A 19,893-nucleotide genomic window follows, 5' to 3' on the forward strand; every position below is an offset into this window, starting at 1 on the left:
AGCAGTGCATGCATTGTCCAACAGTAGAGGTGGGAGAAGGAACTGGAGGAAGTGGAGAGGATTGATGACCTTGCTGACCTTCATGATGGACTACTGGAGAGAACCTCAGGCTTGCTACTGTTGAGGTTGTTGACGTTGTTGTTGGTGGTGCTGTGTTTGTTGTTGCTTTTATGGTTGCTACTGTTGGGCGAGAATAGCATTGAAGAGAAGGGTTTTCAGACTTTATGCAAAGGTGTTGTTCATTTGCTCGTGCCAAACTCATGGCTTTCTCAAGATCAGATGGATTCTCAAACTTAACAGTCAGTGCTAAGAGGTTTTCTGAGTCACACGGTGAATAAGTTGACTTGTTTATTGGTAACTAGAGATGGAGTAATTCGAGAAAGAAGGGCCAAAATTTTCTTTTGATATTCATGCACTGAATTCGTCTTTATGAGAGTAGCCAACTCACCCAAAGGATTGTTGCAAATTGGAGGACCGAAGCGCATATTTGACGTAATGCTAAAAAACAAACCACTTCATTGCGCTATGATCCTGTTCAAACTGCATATGCCATTATTGAGCATCGACAGTCATATGATAAGAAGCTAGCCATACCTTGTCATTCTCCGGTGTCCGTTGCCCACGGAAGAATTGCTCACAATAATTCAACCAAGGCAAAAGATCTTCCTCCCCATTGAAGTTGGGGAAGGTAAGCTTATGAAAGCGAGGAGAACACCCATCATCATCTAAGCTTACTGATTTGCCCTTGACAGTACTCGAGGTGGTGGAAGAGGCCAAACCTGAGATGCTGAATTTTTCTCCCATTCATCCTAACGAGCCTCGATTGTTTCAACCTTTGCTAAAAGTTTCTCCATCATCTTGCTGAGAAGTTCTATGGTGTATGCGTCGTCACCCATGATAAGAAGTGCAGGTTGGCTGTATAATGAGTGGAGTAGAGCGGCGGTAACGGCGTGAAGCTGGCAGCGGTGGCTGGATGAAATAGGGTAGCGACGGTGGCATGAAGCAGGCGACGGTTGGCGACGATGTGGAGTTGGTGGAGCGGCAACGCCAGGCAGGTGACAGCGTAGGGCTGGCAGGGGAGTAGGAGCGGCGGTGGCGTGGTGCAAGTTCTGGTTGAGCGGCGACGGCGTGGAGGCGACGTGGAAGACAGGGCGCAGGAACAAGGACTCGTGATACCAAATATTCAAAAACAGGTAGCTAGGATAACTAGATCGTTCTGCATAGCAGGTTCCGATCATTACTTTGTTTATTTCTTGCTTGTCGATTACACAATATGCCTCTCTTTATATAGAGGTCCAAAAGTCCTAACTAAGAAAGCTTATAGATAGAAAAAGACTCTAATCAATATGAAAATCTAACTATTCCAAAACTTAAAAGTAAACTAATTATTCTAAAACCTAAAAGGAAACTAATTATTTTCTTCCGTAATTGATTTTCTGCACCTATATCATGAACTTCTATACAAGTTTTTAGGGGTAAACTGAAGTGTTTAGGATTGCACCATGTTATTGAGAAAATAAAAATCATTTACTATCTTCTTGTGTCAGGGATGATTGTTGGAGGGCTAGCTAACATATCAAACACTCAGAAAATACCAGGTCTATATACTATATCTCGTACTTATTCCTTCTGGTTAACCAAATTGTCTCCACAAAGCATCATCATCGTTAGTTTTGAACAACATTTGATGTTTGTTTACTTTCATTGCTAATTCAGGAGATGGTTTAATTTTCAGAGGACTTCTTCCTTCTCTTCTTACTGCCTCCAATTATATTATATCCTTTATATTCTGATTTTGTTTCTTAATTACTTTTTGGGAAGTTTGTCATGTTTTACTTGACTGCATCGTACTCAGTCCGAATTCAGCTTAGCACCAGTAAGTATTGAATTCTTTAGGCCCCTTAGTTTCTTAGTCTTGTATCAGTCGCAATTAAATATACTATTATTGTTCGTTTTTTTCATAGAAGCCATTCTTTTTCAAACTTTGGTGCTATCATAACATTCGCAATCCTGGGAACCTTAATTGCCTCAATTGTTATAGGTCTTCTAGTGTAAGAACCCATTTTCTATTGCCTCCATGCATATTCCCTTATGTTTCTTCTTATTGATAAATAATAATAATAATCCAAGTTTTGCACTTCTTGTGGAAGCTACCTTGGTGGGTTAATGTACATTGTATATAGGTTGCCTCTAATTGAATATATGATGTTCGATGCTCTTGTGTCACCAACTGATCCTGTAATAGTTTTATCTATATTTCAGGTTTTTGCCACCGCTTCTCAAATATTCACACTAATATGTTTATGTGTGCATGTTTTACTGCTATTTTGAAACAAATGGTTAGACATTGTTCATGTTTACTTCTGTCTTGAAAGAAACAATTACATACTATTAATGGATTTGCAGGAACTTGGCACTGATACAAATTTTTATGCACTGGTTTTGGGAGAATCATTTCTAAATGATGTTGTATGCATAAACTTTTCCTTATAACCCTTTGTTTAAATTATTTCTACTAATGCTTACATAATTCTCATTTCCCACCTATGGTCTGACAATTAAGGTGGCTATATCATTGTACATGTGAGGGTGTGATTGCTGAACTACTTTTGTGTTATGAGGAATCCTATTTTGAATATCTTTACCTTTCAGGACTTTGGTTTCTATGAGGACGAATTCTTCTGATCAAAACTTTTTTCTTGTTATTTTGAGGTTTCTTGAGAACTTTGTCGGATCAATGTCATCAGGTATTTCCTAGGTGAATCAAATTAGATCAAAATCCCAACAGCCTATAATCTTTTTTGTCTTAATCAAATTATTTTCTCTTGAATTTCCTTATGCTTGCCTACAGGCATTTATATATTGTTGCACATTTGATATTTTAATAACCTTTTTTCATGTAGGCATTGGTGTTGGACTCATTTTTGCTCTCATATCCTTAAACTTGTACTCCATGAAAGAAATCTGATTACTCATCAAAATAAAAGAAACACACATTTCTCCTTTTTTTTTGTGAGAAAGCTGTTGTAGCTTTGCTAATGTGATTCATGTGAGTTTAGGTCAGTGGTGCAACCGATTATTCCTATTCAATAGCCAATGCCAATGTTAACCAGTGTAATGCCGAGGATAATTGAAACTGTTACATATCATAGTCATAGCCTAGCACACAACGGGATGCCATCCAGGCTTTTCTGTTGTTTGAGTGTAACTCGGTATACCTTTAAGTAGCACTGATGCAATGAAATCTATCTCCATTTTGCTGCCATTTACTCCAGAATTAGAATATTTATGCGGGGTGATCTAACTATCTAAGAAGTTAGGATCCTTTCTGCATATGCCATGAGAATCTTTTTTCAGGTTTAAAAGGAGAAGGTAAAAGATTTTGACTTTCATAAACTATCTGCCATTTAATATTGTTAATTGTTATGGCTCTTTCGGAGTATATGTACCGTGCTGTTCCATAATTCTAGACAAGCATATCTTTCTTTCTTGTCCCCGTTTGTTTGGTGAACACTAGGCACACATTAATATACTCATGTTTCTTTTTTTCATTTATTTTGTCCCCTTACTTGATGTGTTTTAGACCAGAAAAATGCAACTCCAACGAGAAAGGTGGTTAATGTTGTGAGGGAGCTTTGGCTTCTTTCATAATCTGTTTAAACAGTCATGCTGACACTTATTGAGAGATTTGCCTTTTTTGGTAAAAAATTGAAGAAGCTCCCCCAAACAGGGTTGACAGCTATGTGCATAGCTAAATCTGTAACTTTTTTAGATCACAAAAAAATATGTAACTTTTTACACTTTTTTTGGGTAAAAAATCATCTTGTCAAGAAAAGCTTCTTGCACAACACAAATTATTTTTTGGACTTTTTTTTTCCACTCACATCTCAACCTGTTACTCCTTAATTCGGTTAAACCTCTTCAAGTATGCAGCACTGGGCACTGAGAAGTAAGTAAAATCCGCCACATATAATTTCTCCAAAACTGGAGCTCATCACATAGGCAACTAAATTTCATATTATTTTCAGCCTTCACAATCTGGAGAGTTGCTTGTTTGTGCTTTTCCCTTACTTATCGTAAGCCTTCTTTGAACTTCGGTTAGTTTGATGTTTCATTTGAATGTTTCTATTAGCTATTGGCATTTGTGTTAGGTACATGCTAACTGAAGGCATTGGTCTATCTGGCATTGTTTCTATTCTCTTCACTGGGATTGTAAGTTCAACTTTGATAATGTTGCCTTGGGTCTTGTTCTGTACTTTCTAAGCTCAACTTGATTATTGATTTTTGGAAAATGCTTATGTTTATCTTTTGAGTATGTAACTTACAAAATTCAAGTTCAGTAACCAATTTTAACTTACTGAATTGTAAACCCTCAAAGATGCTTACTAGAAGAATTTTTCTTCCAGGTAATGAAGAGATACATGTTCTATAACTTATAAGAAGATTCTCAGTTTTTTACTGCTCGCCTTTTCCGTCTTCTTTCATCACTAGCAGAAGCTTTTGTGTAAGTTTGATTGTAATCCAACTTGCATAATCAAACAACCCTAGATGAAGAATTGGCTGTGCTTCTATGCAGGTTCATATACATGGGATTCGATATTGCAATAAAACATCAAAGCTGGTCACATATTGGATTCATATTTTTCTCAATTGTACCTTCTGTTTGATTAGACTATCAACCTCTACTCTTAACATTATCAATGAAATATGTTGCTATTTCGGTTATTTCCTTAATCTTTTGTTTATCAATGGCATGCAGATCTTCATATTACTTGCAAGGTATCATTTGGCAAACTGAACTATTTCCCCCCTTATTTGTTTGACGTGGATGTGTGTCAACTTGATCGCTGAGCTTTTGGAGAATGCTTTCCATTATCTTTATGTGCTTAGCCTGCTTAGCTATGTTACAATATCAGTTTCTCATCTCCTTTTGTTTTGAAGGGCTTCAAATGTCTTCTCTTGTGCATACATACTGAATTTGGCACGGTCACCCCATTGCCAAAGACCTAGGCAATATCAGCTGGCACTCTGGTATATTGGTATGGATGACATAAAATATGTCATCATATATTTTCAAATTAGGGCTTAGAGGAGCTATGGCTTTTGCCCTTGCTCTTCAGTCTATTCATGATCTTCCTAATAGACACGGCAGGACAATTTTCACTTCTACCACGTCTATTGTTGTTCTAACTGTAAGTTGCTGGATTATTTCGGCATTATATCAATATGAATCAAGAATATTCATATGGAAAGGATTTTAGAGGTATGGCTTGGGATTTTGCGATTCTAAAGCATCCAAAGGCATTGTTTGGAATGCGAGCTCAATTCTTATAGGAATTGAATTGATTCTTGTGGACTTCTTGCAAAATTCTTGTGAAAAACTTGCATCACAAACAAGCTGTAAATAACTCTCTTACGGTAATATTCAAGGTACTTCTTACTAGAGGCTCTACTGGAACAATGCTTGAAGCACTACAAGTTGTTGGGGACAACAATCATTATCACCATCTGTACGAGGTAAGTATATTTGCAGGTCGTAACAAGTATACACTTTACTGTTGTCAAGTTTCATCACCATGTTTCTCTGTGTAGAGCCATTTGATTTTTTTTAACAACACAATTTTGTTTCTTTCCTGTGCATTTTAACCATAATGCCAAATGGTACTACAAAGAAATATGTATACCCACATTGCATTCCAAGCACTTTACTCTTTGGAATGGTTGTCTCCTGAATTGCAGCCTACTTGTTGTTTGCATATAAAATTACAAATGCATATCAGGGGTTGTAGTCACCATTCACCATGGAGTCGTTTAGTCTATTTTGGTGCTTAAAAGTGGACCAATTATATTGCCGACCACCATATGCACTTCGAGTATTTAACTTGCATTCATCCTTGTATATTTCACTGCTCATGGACAAACACATGAGCCTTAATGGGGGTTTGTGTGGTATGAACGATAATCTTGCAAAATGCAGGAGAATTCTGATGACAACGTGTGACACAATTGTGATGAAGGAACGTCCACTTCAAGCAAATTCAAATTGAAACTCAGAGAGCTATGGAGAAGGCATACTAATTAACATATTTGATTTATATTGCTACACTTCTTTGTTTGCTTCTTGAAAACCTTTATTTATTGTTAAAAACTAGTATTAAAAGAAGTTGGTTACACATTGTTCTTAATTGATTGTGTTGATCTACTGCAATAAAGCTTCTTCTCACTCCGATGTACTTTCTCTTTTGCAGCACTTCGTCTTTTGCTTTATTGGACAAAAACTATCTTACTCCCATTTTTACCTCTCAAAATGGGGACGATAACGATGATAATGAGGTTGATCCCGGTAAGAGAAAACGCCCTTATCTCTTTCTTTTTTTCTTATTATAATTTGATCACTTTATTTCGATTACTTGCACTCCAGCATTTACAAAGCCGGTGTATATTAGCTCAGCTGTTCCTTGCAGACTAACTATAGGTCTGGATGTAACTGCAGATAAAGCATTGACGGGCCTAGAGACTCAGAGGGGCATGATTAATGACTGCAGATATGAAGTGACCAGCTTCCTCGAATTTACACATCATCTCTCGTAGTGGACAAAGGTGAAAGTAGCAGTATATCAGCCATAGATTAGGATACTTCAACATAGGATCATGTAAGCAAAGATCAACCTATGTGGAATGTACTCGGTAACCTGCTTCCTTCCCCGAGGAATGTCAAAATTTTGTTCTGATCCCTTTCTTCCAACTGAAATTTTTGTGAGTACAGATGCTATGCCTTGTGTACCTGTGCAAGTTACAGGTTCCTCGAAATCGAAATCATTCAGATTTCTAAGTCATGCTGAACCCGACTATATTAGAGGCCTTGTTTGAGAAACCACGATTTTATGTTTTCAAATATTTGTGAATTGAGCCATCTTCTCTGAAACTTCTCTTAAATCCACTCTTAAAAATTTCCTGCTTTCAAATGGACCATCAAAATCAGATTTGTACGGGGCACATACTAATCTTCTACCCTCTCAACATTTCAGCCAATGCTAGGGGCTTATAGCTAGGTGTTTAAGAAAAGATAGTGTTAAGTACCTACATAAAAATCACAATTTTCAGTATAAATAAGAACTACAGGTGCTTAAAATTGTAATTTTCAATTCAAACAAATATTACATGGACTTAAATATAATTAACTATCTTGTTAGCACTAATATATGCAGTGGTGCTTAAGTAAGCAACTTGTTCTCTACTTAAGCACCTGTGCTACTGCAGTTAAGAAAAAAATTACTATAAGCACATTCTCTAAGCACCCTATTGTAGAGTGTAAAGTTATGGAAATCCCCTATTACCGTTTTCTTTTTTGTTACCAGAGAGAGAATGCAATGGATTATGGAAACCCCGGGCTTGGTGGGCCACAAAGAACGCAAGGCCCGTCCCCTTCCCAAACACGCGCGTAAACTTCCCCCGCGAGGCCCAAACGGTAACCACCGGCGGCGACTAGTCAATGCGACCCGTCCCCACTCCCTACGCTCGCCGGCTTCTAGGCCCATGTAGAAGCTTCCAGAACCGCACCACCACATAAGTACTCGCCCACCCCGAGCTTCGCAACGCCTCTCGATCCGAAAACCCCTCCCAACCCTAGCCGCCTCCTGCAAGCTTCTCCTCGCACAGAGCATAGCTCAGGGACGCCATGGCGACGGAGACGGAGACCTTCGCCTTCCAGGCCGAGATCAACCAGCTGCTCTCCCTCATCATCAACACCTTCTACTCCAACAAGGAGATCTTCCTCCGCGAGCTCATCTCGAACTCCTCCGATGTAAGCCCCCAAATCCATTTCTAACCATCCCCTCGCATCTCGAAATCTGTATGCACCTACGTGTTTTACTGTTTCACCCGTTGACTCGTAGATTTCGTTGTGATCTGAACACTGAGAGAGATGTAGACCTTTTGTTATTTGTTTGTCGAATCTATGCAGCTCGCGAATTCTGTTTCTGATCTGCGATTCTTCGATCTAACTGCTTCGGTTTTGGATGTGATCTCTTCAGGCGTTGGATAAGATCAGGTTCGAGAGCCTTACGGAGAAGAGCAAGCTCGATGCGCAGCCCGAGCTGTTCATCCACATTGTCCCTGACAAGGCGTCCAACACGCTCTCCATCATCGACAGCGGCATCGGCATGACCAAGTCCGACCTCGTCAACAACCTCGGGACCATCGCGCGGTCCGGGACCAAGGAATTCATGGAGGCCCTCGCTGCCGGCGCCGACGTGTCCATGATTGGGCAATTCGGTGTCGGGTTCTACTCCGCCTACCTTGTCGCTGAGAGGGTCGTTGTGACCACCAAGCACAACGATGACGAGCAGTATGTGTGGGAGTCCCAGGCCGGTGGGTCGTTCACCGTTACTCGTGACACGTCCGGGGAGCAGCTTGGCAGGGGTACTAAGATGACGCTCTACCTCAAGGACGACCAGGTATGCATATTCAGTCCAAGCTTGTTATTACGTGATCTGTTTCGCAGTGTGTTTTAGTCATGTGATCTCGAGATGTCTATGTTCTGCAACTGTGATCGAGTACATGACTTTTGTGCCATAGCTTGATTCATATAGATTCAGCACTCATAAATTGATCAACAATTATACTCGATTTAATCCACTTCAATTTGTCACGCTCGGATGGATCAGTCTTATGATAAGAGTGTTTGATGGTTGTTGTTTGTCTGGATGCTACTAAGCTCACTTGGTCTACCTGATTTAACTTTTTTGCTTGATCCTAGAAACTCTTATTTACTAAAAATAAGTTGTGTTACTGCCTTCTGTAGTTACAGTAATCCATGCACCGTGCTGAATTAGACATGTTACATGTTACCATACAGAGAACCACAGATTTTTTGAGCTGAGCGAATAGTTTCTTTCGTTTTGGTTTTGATATATGCATTTATTCCATCTGTTCATACTGTTGCCCAAATAGTCAAACATGCATGTAGTGTATGCTACTTATTTTTAGATTCCACAATGAATTATATGCTTGCATTCTCCTGCCAATTGCCATCATAGAATTAGTAATGCTTTGTTTGGTGATCTAAGGAATTGTAATTTGCGTTCATATAAGCCCTGCTGTTGTTGCTTTAGCTGATCCTTGAACTGTTGACTTGCAGCTGGAATACCTCGAGGAGCGTCGCCTCAAGGATCTGGTCAAGAAGCACTCTGAGTTCATCAGTTACCCTATCTCCCTGTGGACTGAGAAGACAACCGAGAAGGAAATTTCTGATGATGAAGATGAGGAAGAGAAAAAGGATACTGAGGAGGGCAAGGTTGAGGATGTTGACGAGGAGAAGGAAGAGAAGGAAAAGAAGAAGAAGAAGATAAAGGAAGTTTCTCACGAGTGGTCCTTGCTCAACAAGCAGAAGCCCATCTGGATGAGGAAGCCAGAAGAGATTACAAAGGAAGAGTATGCTGCCTTCTACAAGAGCTTGACAAATGACTGGGAGGAACATCTGGCTGTCAAGCACTTCTCTGTGGAGGGTCAGCTGGAGTTCAAGGCCGTCCTCTTTGTTCCCAAGAGGGCCCCCTTTGACCTCTTTGACACCAGGAAGAAGGCTAACAACATCAAGCTCTATGTGCGCCGCGTGTTCATCATGGACAACTGCGAGGAGCTGATCCCCGAGTGGCTGAGCTTCGTGAAGGGCATTGTTGACTCAGAGGACCTTCCCCTCAACATCTCCCGTGAGACGCTCCAGCAGAACAAGATCCTGAAGGTTATCCGCAAGAACCTTGTCAAGAAATGTGTTGAGCTCTTCTTTGAGATTGCCGAGAACAAGGAGGACTACAACAAGTTCTACGAGGCCTTCTCCAAGAACCTGAAGCTTGGCATCCACGAGGACTCCCAGAACAGGAACAAGCTGGCTGAGCTCCTGAGGTACCACTCGACCAAGAGTGGTGATGAGTTGACGAGCCTCAAGGACTATGTGACCAGGATGAAGGAGGGGCAGAACGACATCTACTACATCACTGGTGAGAGCAAGAAGGCCGTTGAGAACTCCCCCTTCCTTGAGAAGCTGAAGAAAAGGGGCTATGAGGTTCTCTACATGGTTGATGCCATTGATGAGTATGCTGTTGGTCAGCTCAAGGATTTTGAGGGCAAGAAGCTTGTCTCTGCCACCAAGGAAGGTCTGAAGCTTGATGAGAGCGAGGATGAGAAGAAGAAGCAGGAGGAGCTGAAGGAGAAGTTCGAGGGTCTGTGCAAGGTCATCAAGGAGGTGCTTGGCGACAAGGTTGAGAAGGTGGTGGTCTCTGACCGTGTTGTGGACTCCCCGTGCTGCCTCGTCACCGGCGAGTACGGCTGGACCGCCAACATGGAGAGGATCATGAAGGCGCAGGCCCTGAGGGACTCGAGCATGGCCGGCTACATGTCGAGCAAGAAGACGATGGAGATCAACCCGGAGAACGCCATCATGGACGAGCTCCGCAAGCGCGCTGAGGCCGACAAGAACGACAAGTCCGTCAAGGACCTCGTGATGCTGCTCTTCGAGACCGCCCTCCTCACCTCCGGCTTCAGCCTCGACGACCCCAACACCTTCGGCACCAGGATCCACCGCATGCTTAAGCTTGGCCTGAGCATCGACGAGGATGAGCCTGCTGCTGAGGCCGACGCAGACATGCCGCCGCTGGAGGACGACGCCGGCGAGAGCAAGATGGAGGAGGTTGACTAAGTTTTTGATGCATCCAGTTTACCTGTCGGTAGCATATCTGACTACTGTTCGATGTTTTTGGATCGTTATTGGTTTTCGTCTTGTTCAGCTAGCCGGGCAATGAGTGTGGTTAAGCTGTTACGTTACCTTGTTGAACAGTTTGTCGTTATTATTTGTAATGGTAGATGTTTCTATGTTCTGTTTTATCTTTGTGCCTCCCAAATCTGTTACTTTTTAATCAGTTTTATCAGTTTGACGTAGTTATTCTTTTCCATGTCTATCGATCTTCGTATTTAATCGTATAAGCGTTTGTTCTACTATAGGCAGTGGATCTAAACGCCTGTGAAAACTTAAAAACAAATCATCAACGATAATTGGGTTGTTTGGATCTCACGGTTTAAGAGAACCAGATATCTTAAAACCGATTTTTAGCCTAACAACCTCTAAATCCTTGTTCGGATAGTCCAAGATCTAAAACTGTATATCTAAAACTGAGTTCTCCGTACAACCAGAAAAGGTCTGTTTTGTGAAAATCGACTATCCATGGGTTTTAACAGAGGGCGTTCTCACAGTTTATGATCGCGATGTGCAACAAAGCGCTATTTTCTCGCTGCTGCGCGCACGTCTTTTCTTTCACAATCCATGATCTCACTCACCATCGACGGACGACGATAACGGCGACTAGCTGGCGGCGCCGGCGCCGCCTGCCGTCGCTCCCTGCCCCATCGAAGTTTACGTTCATCTTCTCGGCCGCATCCTTCCGTCGCCCTCTGCATGCGCATCCACCCGTCGCCCGCTGCTGATTCGCGTCTGCTGGCGGTGTGGTGGGCATGGAGAGAAGGGAGCTGTGCTGCGGCCTGCGGCCTGTGCCCATTGCAGTGAGGGGTGAGACATGAGAAAGAAAAATTTGTCGAAGATAAAAAATTGTAAAAATTATCGCCCTGATAGGGAATTCTTGCTATCAGCAAGCTTTTCTCGCTGATCTTCCTGCCTGCCTGCCACTCAAATACTCAGTGTCATTATGTGCAAAGAACAAAGCAGAATAGAGCTTAAGCTTACTGTCCAAAGCTGAGTTTAGCTTATTATATCCATATCCTAATACTGTTTGTGATTACTAATGCGATCAATCAAGTAGCGAACCCGCGGCGCTGAGGAGGCTCCCGCTGAGGAAACCTATAGAATCTACATGAAAATTTTAAGTTCGTCTATATGCTAAAAATAGAATCTGTGCTCCTGACCACGTGGACCAGTAATACAATTCAATAATACATGTATTCCAAGAGCTATTCCTTGTTGGCGTGCCTTGTATTTGGACAAAAGTAAGGATAATATTTGGACAAAAGTAAGGATAAAATATTGACAAGCTGATTTAAAGTAAGATAAGTTCGCTACACGCAGACAAATTGCAAAATTCAACATTTAACAGAAAATTTTGTGCATAAGCAATGGAATTATATCATATAACATACCTATAAAATATATCTCAACCATAGCAAGTGTTTCGCTCCCATACAGTTTACAGTTATGCAAAGGCAAACCTTCAAAAAAGAAGTTGTGCAAAGGCAAAGGAAGGGAGGAATAAACAAGAACTATGTTAAGTGCAGTGAACATGATTCATTCACTAAAATCTCGGAGGACTCCACTTGTCAAGATTTAATTGTCATGTAAAGGCAAGATACAGGAAGAAGTACACAACAAAGATGCTAGAACAGTGAAGAAACCTATATATTGGATGTTCTGTTTCTAGGTATCTTCCTTTATGCAGTACATAGAAGAAGAGGAAATCCTATGGGCTCGCTACTTCACTTGGACTTCCAACACAATTACAATGTGCTGAACACAGGTAACGACAAAATTTCATCATTGCATACTACAATCCACATTTTTCTTGTCACGATTCCAAATAGTTCTTCGTATACTCCGCTAGTACCTATGTGAAGTTCCAAATCCAAAGCAATGACGGTATGACACCAATAACAGCTCCAAAACTATCTATGAATTTCACTTTAAAAAATTGATAACCTTGTCGAAGCTAATCCAAACTAAGTGACCTCTGTCTCCTTTGTACATTCTTTGCTCTAGTCACCATGGTTTGTCCTAGTTTGACACAACCAAGGTTTGTCATAACCAAGCCTACGCTAAGCAAATTACTTCTTTTCCAACGCACAAGGTACTAGGCATGCACACATGACATATCTATAAATGCATTTATCAGAACACTACAATGAACTGCTCAAGCCATACTAATCCATCCAGCATTCATAAGAGAGGGAAAAGATGGGCTCACAGGGCTGTGGTTTTTACCATGTCAAAGCAATTCTGAGCAGAATGAAGCCCGGATGCCTTGAAGGGAACCAGAAACGCTGTGAGACCAATGCAACCAGGGGCAGAGCAGAAGAAAGACAAGACACTCTTCAAGACATTCTGTATTCTCCGCTGAGCATCGAAGCCGAGGCAATTGGAGCGCCATCTCCCTGGAGGCATTCTCCGAAGGTCTGCCCACTTAACCTGGACTGCTCTTATGAGAGCAACTCTCTAAATGTCAGGGATAGCTTCTCCATCGATAGAATGTCCATGAGAAGCCAAAGTAGCATAGCCAGGAGGGTTAGCTTCAGATTACCTGACGAATCTGACATATTCATCATTCCCGCGCGCAAAGATCCTGATGAGTACTCCACTGACGACGAATCAGCGGAGGATGCAAGTGAAGAAGAAACTGATGCTAAGAAACCTCGTTACATTATAACCAGATACTAGTAGGCTTGCTCTGCTGTGAAACATCAATATTAGCAAACTAGAAGAAAAGAGGATCGCAGAGAACAAACTAGTCACTGCTGGTTACTTTATCAGGGAATATACTATATGACACTTTTTGACTTATCATATTCCATGAAGGAATGAAGAGTATATGTACTTTTATGTATTTCACCTTCCAGTTCTCCGAGGTATTGTAATAGACAAATTTCCACCTTGTTCTGAAAACTGGAGAATATATAAGAAAGGTTCTGTATTTACAGAATCTCCACCTAGGTGTGCAATATAAAAATACTTTCCCATCAACATATTCAATAAGCTGTACAAAGTATATTTTCTGAGAGAAAAAGATAAGAGAATTGCAAGCGAACACACACCACAGACAAAACTATATCTTTTTTGACAAAATGACCAGTTCCTAATGCTAACATAAATTCAGTAAATTAGGGGAAGATCGAGAAACACCAGTTATTCTATTTATATACACTTATCTATATTCAGATTTGAAACCTTCTGTCAGAGCAACAACCTTTGAATGTAACTTAGGTTGCAGCCTAGAAACAGCCTGTCGAATATCCTACAAAATGATCATTTGGGTCATATTAGTTAGTCGCTGACAATGATTTGAGACAATGATTTGATAGGTAATTGGCTACACACCTCAAGATTATATCGATCTGAGAAATGAGTGAGTATGATCGCTTTGTTTCTAAACCACTGGGAATGCTCCATTATCTACGTATAGCATAATGGGTGCAGGTTAGTGATAGAACCAGCAATTATGACCCTGTTTGGCACAGCTGAAACTTATGAGTTTTTGTTGAAAGCTTCTTATGGCTTATGCCAAAAGCTGTTGGTTTTGGCGAGAAATTTTTAAGTTCTCAACACACCAGCTTATCAAAAAAGACACTCTCAGCCAACTTATCAGTTTTTAGTTCATTTCATCATAAACTAGCTTTTTAGCTTTTCAAAAGCCAGTAATAAACCAACCTGTTTGTTCCAACTTATAGCTTCTGAGAAGCAAAAGCCAGCAATAAGCTATGCCAAACAGGGCCTATGTCCTCTAATAATCAAAATTGTCACGGGGCTCATTAGCATGTGTAGGGCGTGTCAGAATGGGAATTGTTACCTCAGACAGATGCATGTGGCCATGCTCCCTAGCATGCTCAACATCAATATGGTCATCTAGAAAGGTTGCCTGCAAATGTCAAATTATGTTGGTACTAAATGATAGTAAAAGTGGAGGAAGTTCAGATTGCTTTATTCGTGTTTCAGATTTGAAGTATTATCTGATGAACAAACTAGCAAAGATCTTTTTCTTGTTTACTGCCTAGCGTTGGCTTCACTCATGCGGTCTATAGCTAGGATTCGTTCCAGGATTGGTTGGCTTAAGGATGGAGATGCAAACACAGCTCTATTTCATCTCCACGCTCGTCATAGAAAGAGGAAAAACTTCATATCCAAACTGGTTTCAGATGATCAAGTCCTCACCAGCCATGAGGACAAAGCTAAGGTGATTCTGGATTTCTATAGCAATTTGCTCGGTGCTAGTGGGGACCGGACCAACACTATTAATCTTGATCTGTTGGGCATCGAATCCCATGATCTAGCTGATCTTGAGGCCCCCATTTCTGAAGAGGAGGTTTGGAATACAATCAAACAAACTCCTTCTGATAAGGCGCCAGGGCCGGATGGATTTACAGGGAGATTTTATAAATCTTGTTGGACGATTATCAAGGGTGATATCATGGCTGCCTTTTCGGATATTTGGAGTAGGAAATTCAGGAATTTTTGGTTGCTCAATAAAGGATATATTACTCTTCTGCCAAAAAGAGATGAGGTATGTCATGTTAATGATTTCCGACCTATAAGTCTTGTGCACAGTTTCTCAAAACTCGTTTCCAAGCTTTTGGCCAATCGGTTGGCTGGTCGGCTACAGCATTTAGTCACCCCCAATCAGAGTGCTTTTATCAAGGGTCGGTTCATACAGGATAATTTCATGTTTGTGCAACAAACCGCAAGATTTTTGCATCAGCAAAAACAGCCCCGAATTCTTCTCAAATTGGATATCTCAAAGGCTTTTGATTCGGTTTCTTGGCCTTTTCTCATTGAGGTATTAAAAAAAATTGGGATTTGGACCAATTTGGTGTGATATGATTAGTGGACTGTTGGCTTCCTCCTCAACTCAGATTTTGTTGAATGGAATCCCCGGTGAGGTTATCATGCACCGGCGAGGTTTGCGGCAAGGCGATCCCTTGTCTCCTATGCTCTTTATTTTGGTTATGGATATTCTCAGTCACATGGTGTCTCGCGCTTCTGAAGAAGGTTTGCTGCAACCTTTATCAACTAGGACAATCAAACATCGGATCTCTTTATATGCGGATGATGTGGTCCTTTTCCTTCGGCCGATTCGGAATGATATTGGACTTATGCTTGACATCCTAAACCTGTTTGGAGAAGCCTCAGGACTGAAAACTAATGTACAGAAGAGCTGCGTTTTCCCTATTCAATGCACTGAGATGGATGTTGCAATAATTCAGGAACATCTACCGTGTGAGCTGCAACAATTCCCTTGCAGATACCTCGGGTTACCTCTCTCCTTGAGGAAATTGTCAAAAACTCAGTTGCAACCTTGTATTGACCGAATTGCTAATCAAGTGCCTGGGTGGAAGGCTGATCTTATGACCAGGGCTGGTCGGGTTATTCAGGTGCAGCATGTTCTAACAGCCATGCTTGTTTACCTAACCATGGCCATTGAGCTCCCAGTTTGGGCTATAAAAGCAATTGATAAGATTCGGCGGGGTTTTCTCTGGAAAGGAAAAAAAGATGTCAGAGGAGGTCACTGTCTCATTGCTTGGGACAAAGTGCAGCGGCCTCGTGAGCTTGGCGGTTTGGGTATTTCTAATCTCCAAAGGCTTGGTTGGGCCCTTAAGATGAGGTGGTTATGGCTGCAGAAAACAGAACCTGATAGGCCTTGGTCCTTTTTTCCGATCCAAGTGCATGAGTGTGTTCATGCTTTCTTTTCCATGGCGATCGAAACTGAGATCGGAGATGGGGCACAGACTTTGTTTTGGAGAGACAGGTGGTTGCTGGGACAACGAATTGCTGATCTCGCACCTCACTTATTTGCTCTAATTTCCAAAAGGAGAGCCAATAAACGCACAGTCCGTGAGGCTTTAACAAATAATTGTTGGATTCTTGATATCCAAGGTGCTATGACTGTGGGTGTGCTAGCCGAGTTTCTTGTTCTTTGGGATCGGCTGGCTGAGGTTATTTTGCAGCCAGGGGAACAAGACGTTCATCGCTGGCGTTTTTCTCCATCAGGACAGTTTTCGGTCAAATCGACTTATGCAAGTTTTTTCCAAGGTTCTATCCTTTTTCAGTCTTGGGAGTGCATTTGGAAATCTTGGGCTCCAGGCAAATGTCGTTTTTTCATTTGGTTAGTGATTCATAAAAGGTGTTGGACTGCGGACCGGCTTGCTCGACGAAATTTGCCTCACCCAGATCGTTGCCCTCTTTGTGACCAAGAGGCTGAAACAATTGATCATCTGCTCACCACTTGTGTTTTTGCGAGGCAATTTTGGTTTAGTGTCCTGAGGAGATATGACCTTCATGCTCTGTCACCTTCACTTGATGATAAAACCTTTGAAGACTGGTGGTGCAAGGCTAGGGCTGCGGTTTTCGGGCAGGTGCAAAAGGGCTTTAATTCTCTGGTCATTATGGGTGCCTGGACCATTTGGAAGTATCGGAATAGATGTGTTTTTGATGGAATTGCACCTAGCATGGCTGCAGCTCTGCAGCTAGCCGAGGAAGAGGCTAAGCTCTGGGAGACAGCTGGGGCTCGAGGGCTTTCCCTCCTTGGCTGCCTAGCCCCTAGTGATTAGGGAGTTGTGTGGTCGTGTTATTGTTTTCTCAGGCACGGCTGTAATTTAAGAGCCGTGGGTGTGAGTGTGTATGGGTTCTCTACCTTTTCTTCTTCTTTAATATAATGATACGCAATTCTCCTGCGTATTCGAGAGTATGTAACAAACTGTTGGTTTTATAGAAGTAATGGCGCCATATGACAAAAATGACTTTCTAACATCTACTCCCAAGTTATATTTGAGGAACACCATTCCATGTCGTTTAGTTGACAACAGAGATTAAGGCGCCGTTTGGATGCGAGAAACTTTTCAGATTCTTGCTAGAATCAGTGGAATCCCTACCAAACGGTGCTTTTGGCAAGTGATTCAAATCCGAAACGGGAAAAACATTTCTCTTTTTTTACACTGCAAGGGAGAAACATGCAAAAGGTGGTTTCTCCCGTTTCTAAATCACTTCATTCTCATTTACAGCTGTCATCCTGTCTCAAGAATCAAAATCCATCCAACTAGCCAAACGATTGCACAAAGTGATTCTGATTCACCAGAGAAACGTTTTCAGGGACAAATTGGAACCGAAACATTTCTAGGAGAATCCGGAACTCTACCAAACAGGCCCTAAATCCCCAAAGGACTGTTTCAAAAGGGAGGACCAGGATCCAATTCTTTGAGATATCCCTCTCTTCCAAACATGCCCTAAAGTGGTCAATTACCGAGCATTTTGCGTGTTTTTGTCTTGATTTTTATTTCTTCAGATAATATATACACATCAGGAACAATCATTTTTACAGGTTTTGGAGCAAGAACAACAAGAAGAAAACATCCTAGCCACAGGAACACTGAAGGTGTGTAAAGCCAATACCTCAGTTATGAGAACTTTGGCTCTCAAGGCATCTGAATTTCGTGGGTCAAGAATAAAATCAGACTTCGTATCTCTGGTGAAGGCAACTTCAGGGTACAGTATGGTATCTGTAATCTAATATTACATCATGCAGTGAATAATACGTAAGAGATATTCCAAATCAAGAGTAGGCCAATTCAAAAGTACTCACCTCAGCGCCTGATTGCTTCAACTTCATTATTTGACTACCCTTCAAGTGAGCATACTGCCTTTGCAACTTTCTTCGAATGGAGTAGATGACATAACCCTTTACGCCATTCAAGGTTACAAAGGGTAAAAGATGGACAATGTCAATAAGAATTAGATTATGTTCAAATAACTAAATATATCTATCTGCTAACTCTAATAGTTCAATTGACTTGAGGAGCAGTACCTGGCTGGGTATAGCATGGTAAGTTTGAAATGGTCTGGCAACAAGGTCATTACATATTTCATATGTCTCCCCTGAAAGAAGTTGTTGCATCATAAGAAACAAACAACTGAGAAAACATACAAGACAAAGGTGAAACGATTTCCATACCCAAATCAAGTGCAACTAATTCAACCTTCAGCTCAATTTGACTCATTCTACGATAGACCTGAAGCAGCTCCTCAACATCATCCCTGATGCAGGGTGATACAAATACAGTTGGGGGCTTCAAGTTGTAGAGGCCACGAGTTGCTATGTACATTGGAAGACCACCCTGAACAATTATCAAAGCAGAATTCGATGGATTAAGCGTTAATGATAGTTTCATAGTTCAAGTGGATGTGGATGCGCATTTTCTCCCTACAAGTACTGCAACATTATTCTGGTATAGGCTATTTGTAACAGACCTGTAAGAGCTTCACTTAGTAACGGCCCTTCTAAGTTTATCTCGACATGCATAAGCAAACCGAGTAAAAGCGAAATTAAAGCCTAGGCAAATCAGAGCAGGGGCCGGGGCGCTCACGATGTGGTCGAGGTCGGCGTGGTGATGAAGAGGTAGTCCTGGGTCACGGCGAAGTGCGGCCCGCGGCCTAATTTCGCAAAAAAAAGAAGTGCGGCCCGCGGCCGATGTCGAACGCGACGTTCAGTGACGGCACGGTGACGCAGGTCTCGTGCCCGCCCACCGAGACGCCCTCGATGGCGTACCCCTCCACCTCCACGCCCTTGCGCTGCACCTGGGCGCGCGCGCGCCGGTACTCCTCCTCGTCCGACAGCGCCCGGTCCAGCACCGACAGCAGCCCGCCCCCTCCGCGTCCGCCGCCGCTGACGGTGGAGGAGGCCACCGCCTTCCTCGCGACCAGCGTCTGGAAGCGGGAGGCTGGGGCGGAGGAGCGGGACAGTAGGCGGAGCGAGGGGAGGGAGAAGAGGGAGTTGGTCGCCATCTCGCTCGCTCGGGTTTGGGGACGAATGGTGCCGAGGGCGCGGGGGCTTGGGGTTTTGGTGAGGTGAGCTCGGCTCGAGGATAACGACAGTTTTCGCGCCGTAGCCCCTGCCTTGTCGCAATATTCGTTCCGCGTTGTAGCGTTGGAGCCTGACGAATACAAGCTCATGCAGACTCCTATATTGGCTCGTGAATTATGATCAGTGGAGGTGCTTTCTGTAAAATGCCAGACAAAATGCAAGTATTTGACATAATTGTGGAAATGAAGAACATTCCAGATATTATCAAACATCGTCTCAGGAAGAAAAAAAAAATGACACGATCAAACATCAGTATGTGCTTAGAGTTACAGTGGTG

At 42.2% G+C, this 19,893-nt stretch overlaps 2 protein-coding genes and 2 pseudogenes across 3 annotated transcripts; 2 read left to right on the plus strand and 2 right to left on the minus strand.

Annotated features, from left to right (window-relative positions):
- The first annotated feature begins 997 nt into the window (after nt 1-997).
- Nucleotides 998-6,591, plus strand: LOC133897013 (sodium/hydrogen exchanger 6-like; annotated as a pseudogene).
- Nucleotides 6,592-7,581: 990 nt separating this feature from the next.
- LOC133896742 (heat shock protein 81-1-like) lies at nt 7,582-10,878 on the plus strand. Its single transcript, XM_062337346.1, has 3 exons — nt 7,582-7,804; nt 8,034-8,456; nt 9,140-10,878. Exons 1-3 carry the CDS (start codon nt 7,679-7,681, stop codon nt 10,691-10,693), a joined length of 2,103 nt encoding a protein of 700 aa, XP_062193330.1. The 5' UTR covers nt 7,582-7,678; the 3' UTR covers nt 10,694-10,878.
- Nucleotides 10,879-11,132: 254 nt separating this feature from the next.
- LOC133896743 (uncharacterized) lies at nt 11,133-13,735 on the minus strand. 2 transcript variants are annotated; one of them, XM_062337347.1, is made up of 4 exons: nt 13,602-13,735; nt 13,293-13,349; nt 12,977-13,190; nt 11,133-11,529 (listed from the first exon to the last, which is right to left on the minus strand). In XM_062337347.1, exons 1-4 carry the CDS (start codon nt 13,733-13,735, stop codon nt 11,272-11,274), a joined length of 663 nt encoding a protein of 220 aa, XP_062193331.1. In that variant the 3' UTR covers nt 11,133-11,271. The 2 variants fall into 2 exon arrangements, with proteins under 2 accessions (XP_062193331.1, XP_062193332.1); XM_062337348.1 differs by having other exon boundaries at nt 11,133-11,536.
- On the minus strand, nt 11,176-19,607 carry LOC133896744 (tRNase Z TRZ2, chloroplastic-like; annotated as a pseudogene).
- Nucleotides 19,608-19,893: the final 286 nt, after the last annotated feature.

This window comes from Phragmites australis, chromosome 17, assembly GCF_958298935.1.
Source record: "Phragmites australis chromosome 17, lpPhrAust1.1, whole genome shotgun sequence".
Taxonomy (NCBI): Eukaryota; Viridiplantae; Streptophyta; class Magnoliopsida; order Poales; family Poaceae; genus Phragmites; species Phragmites australis.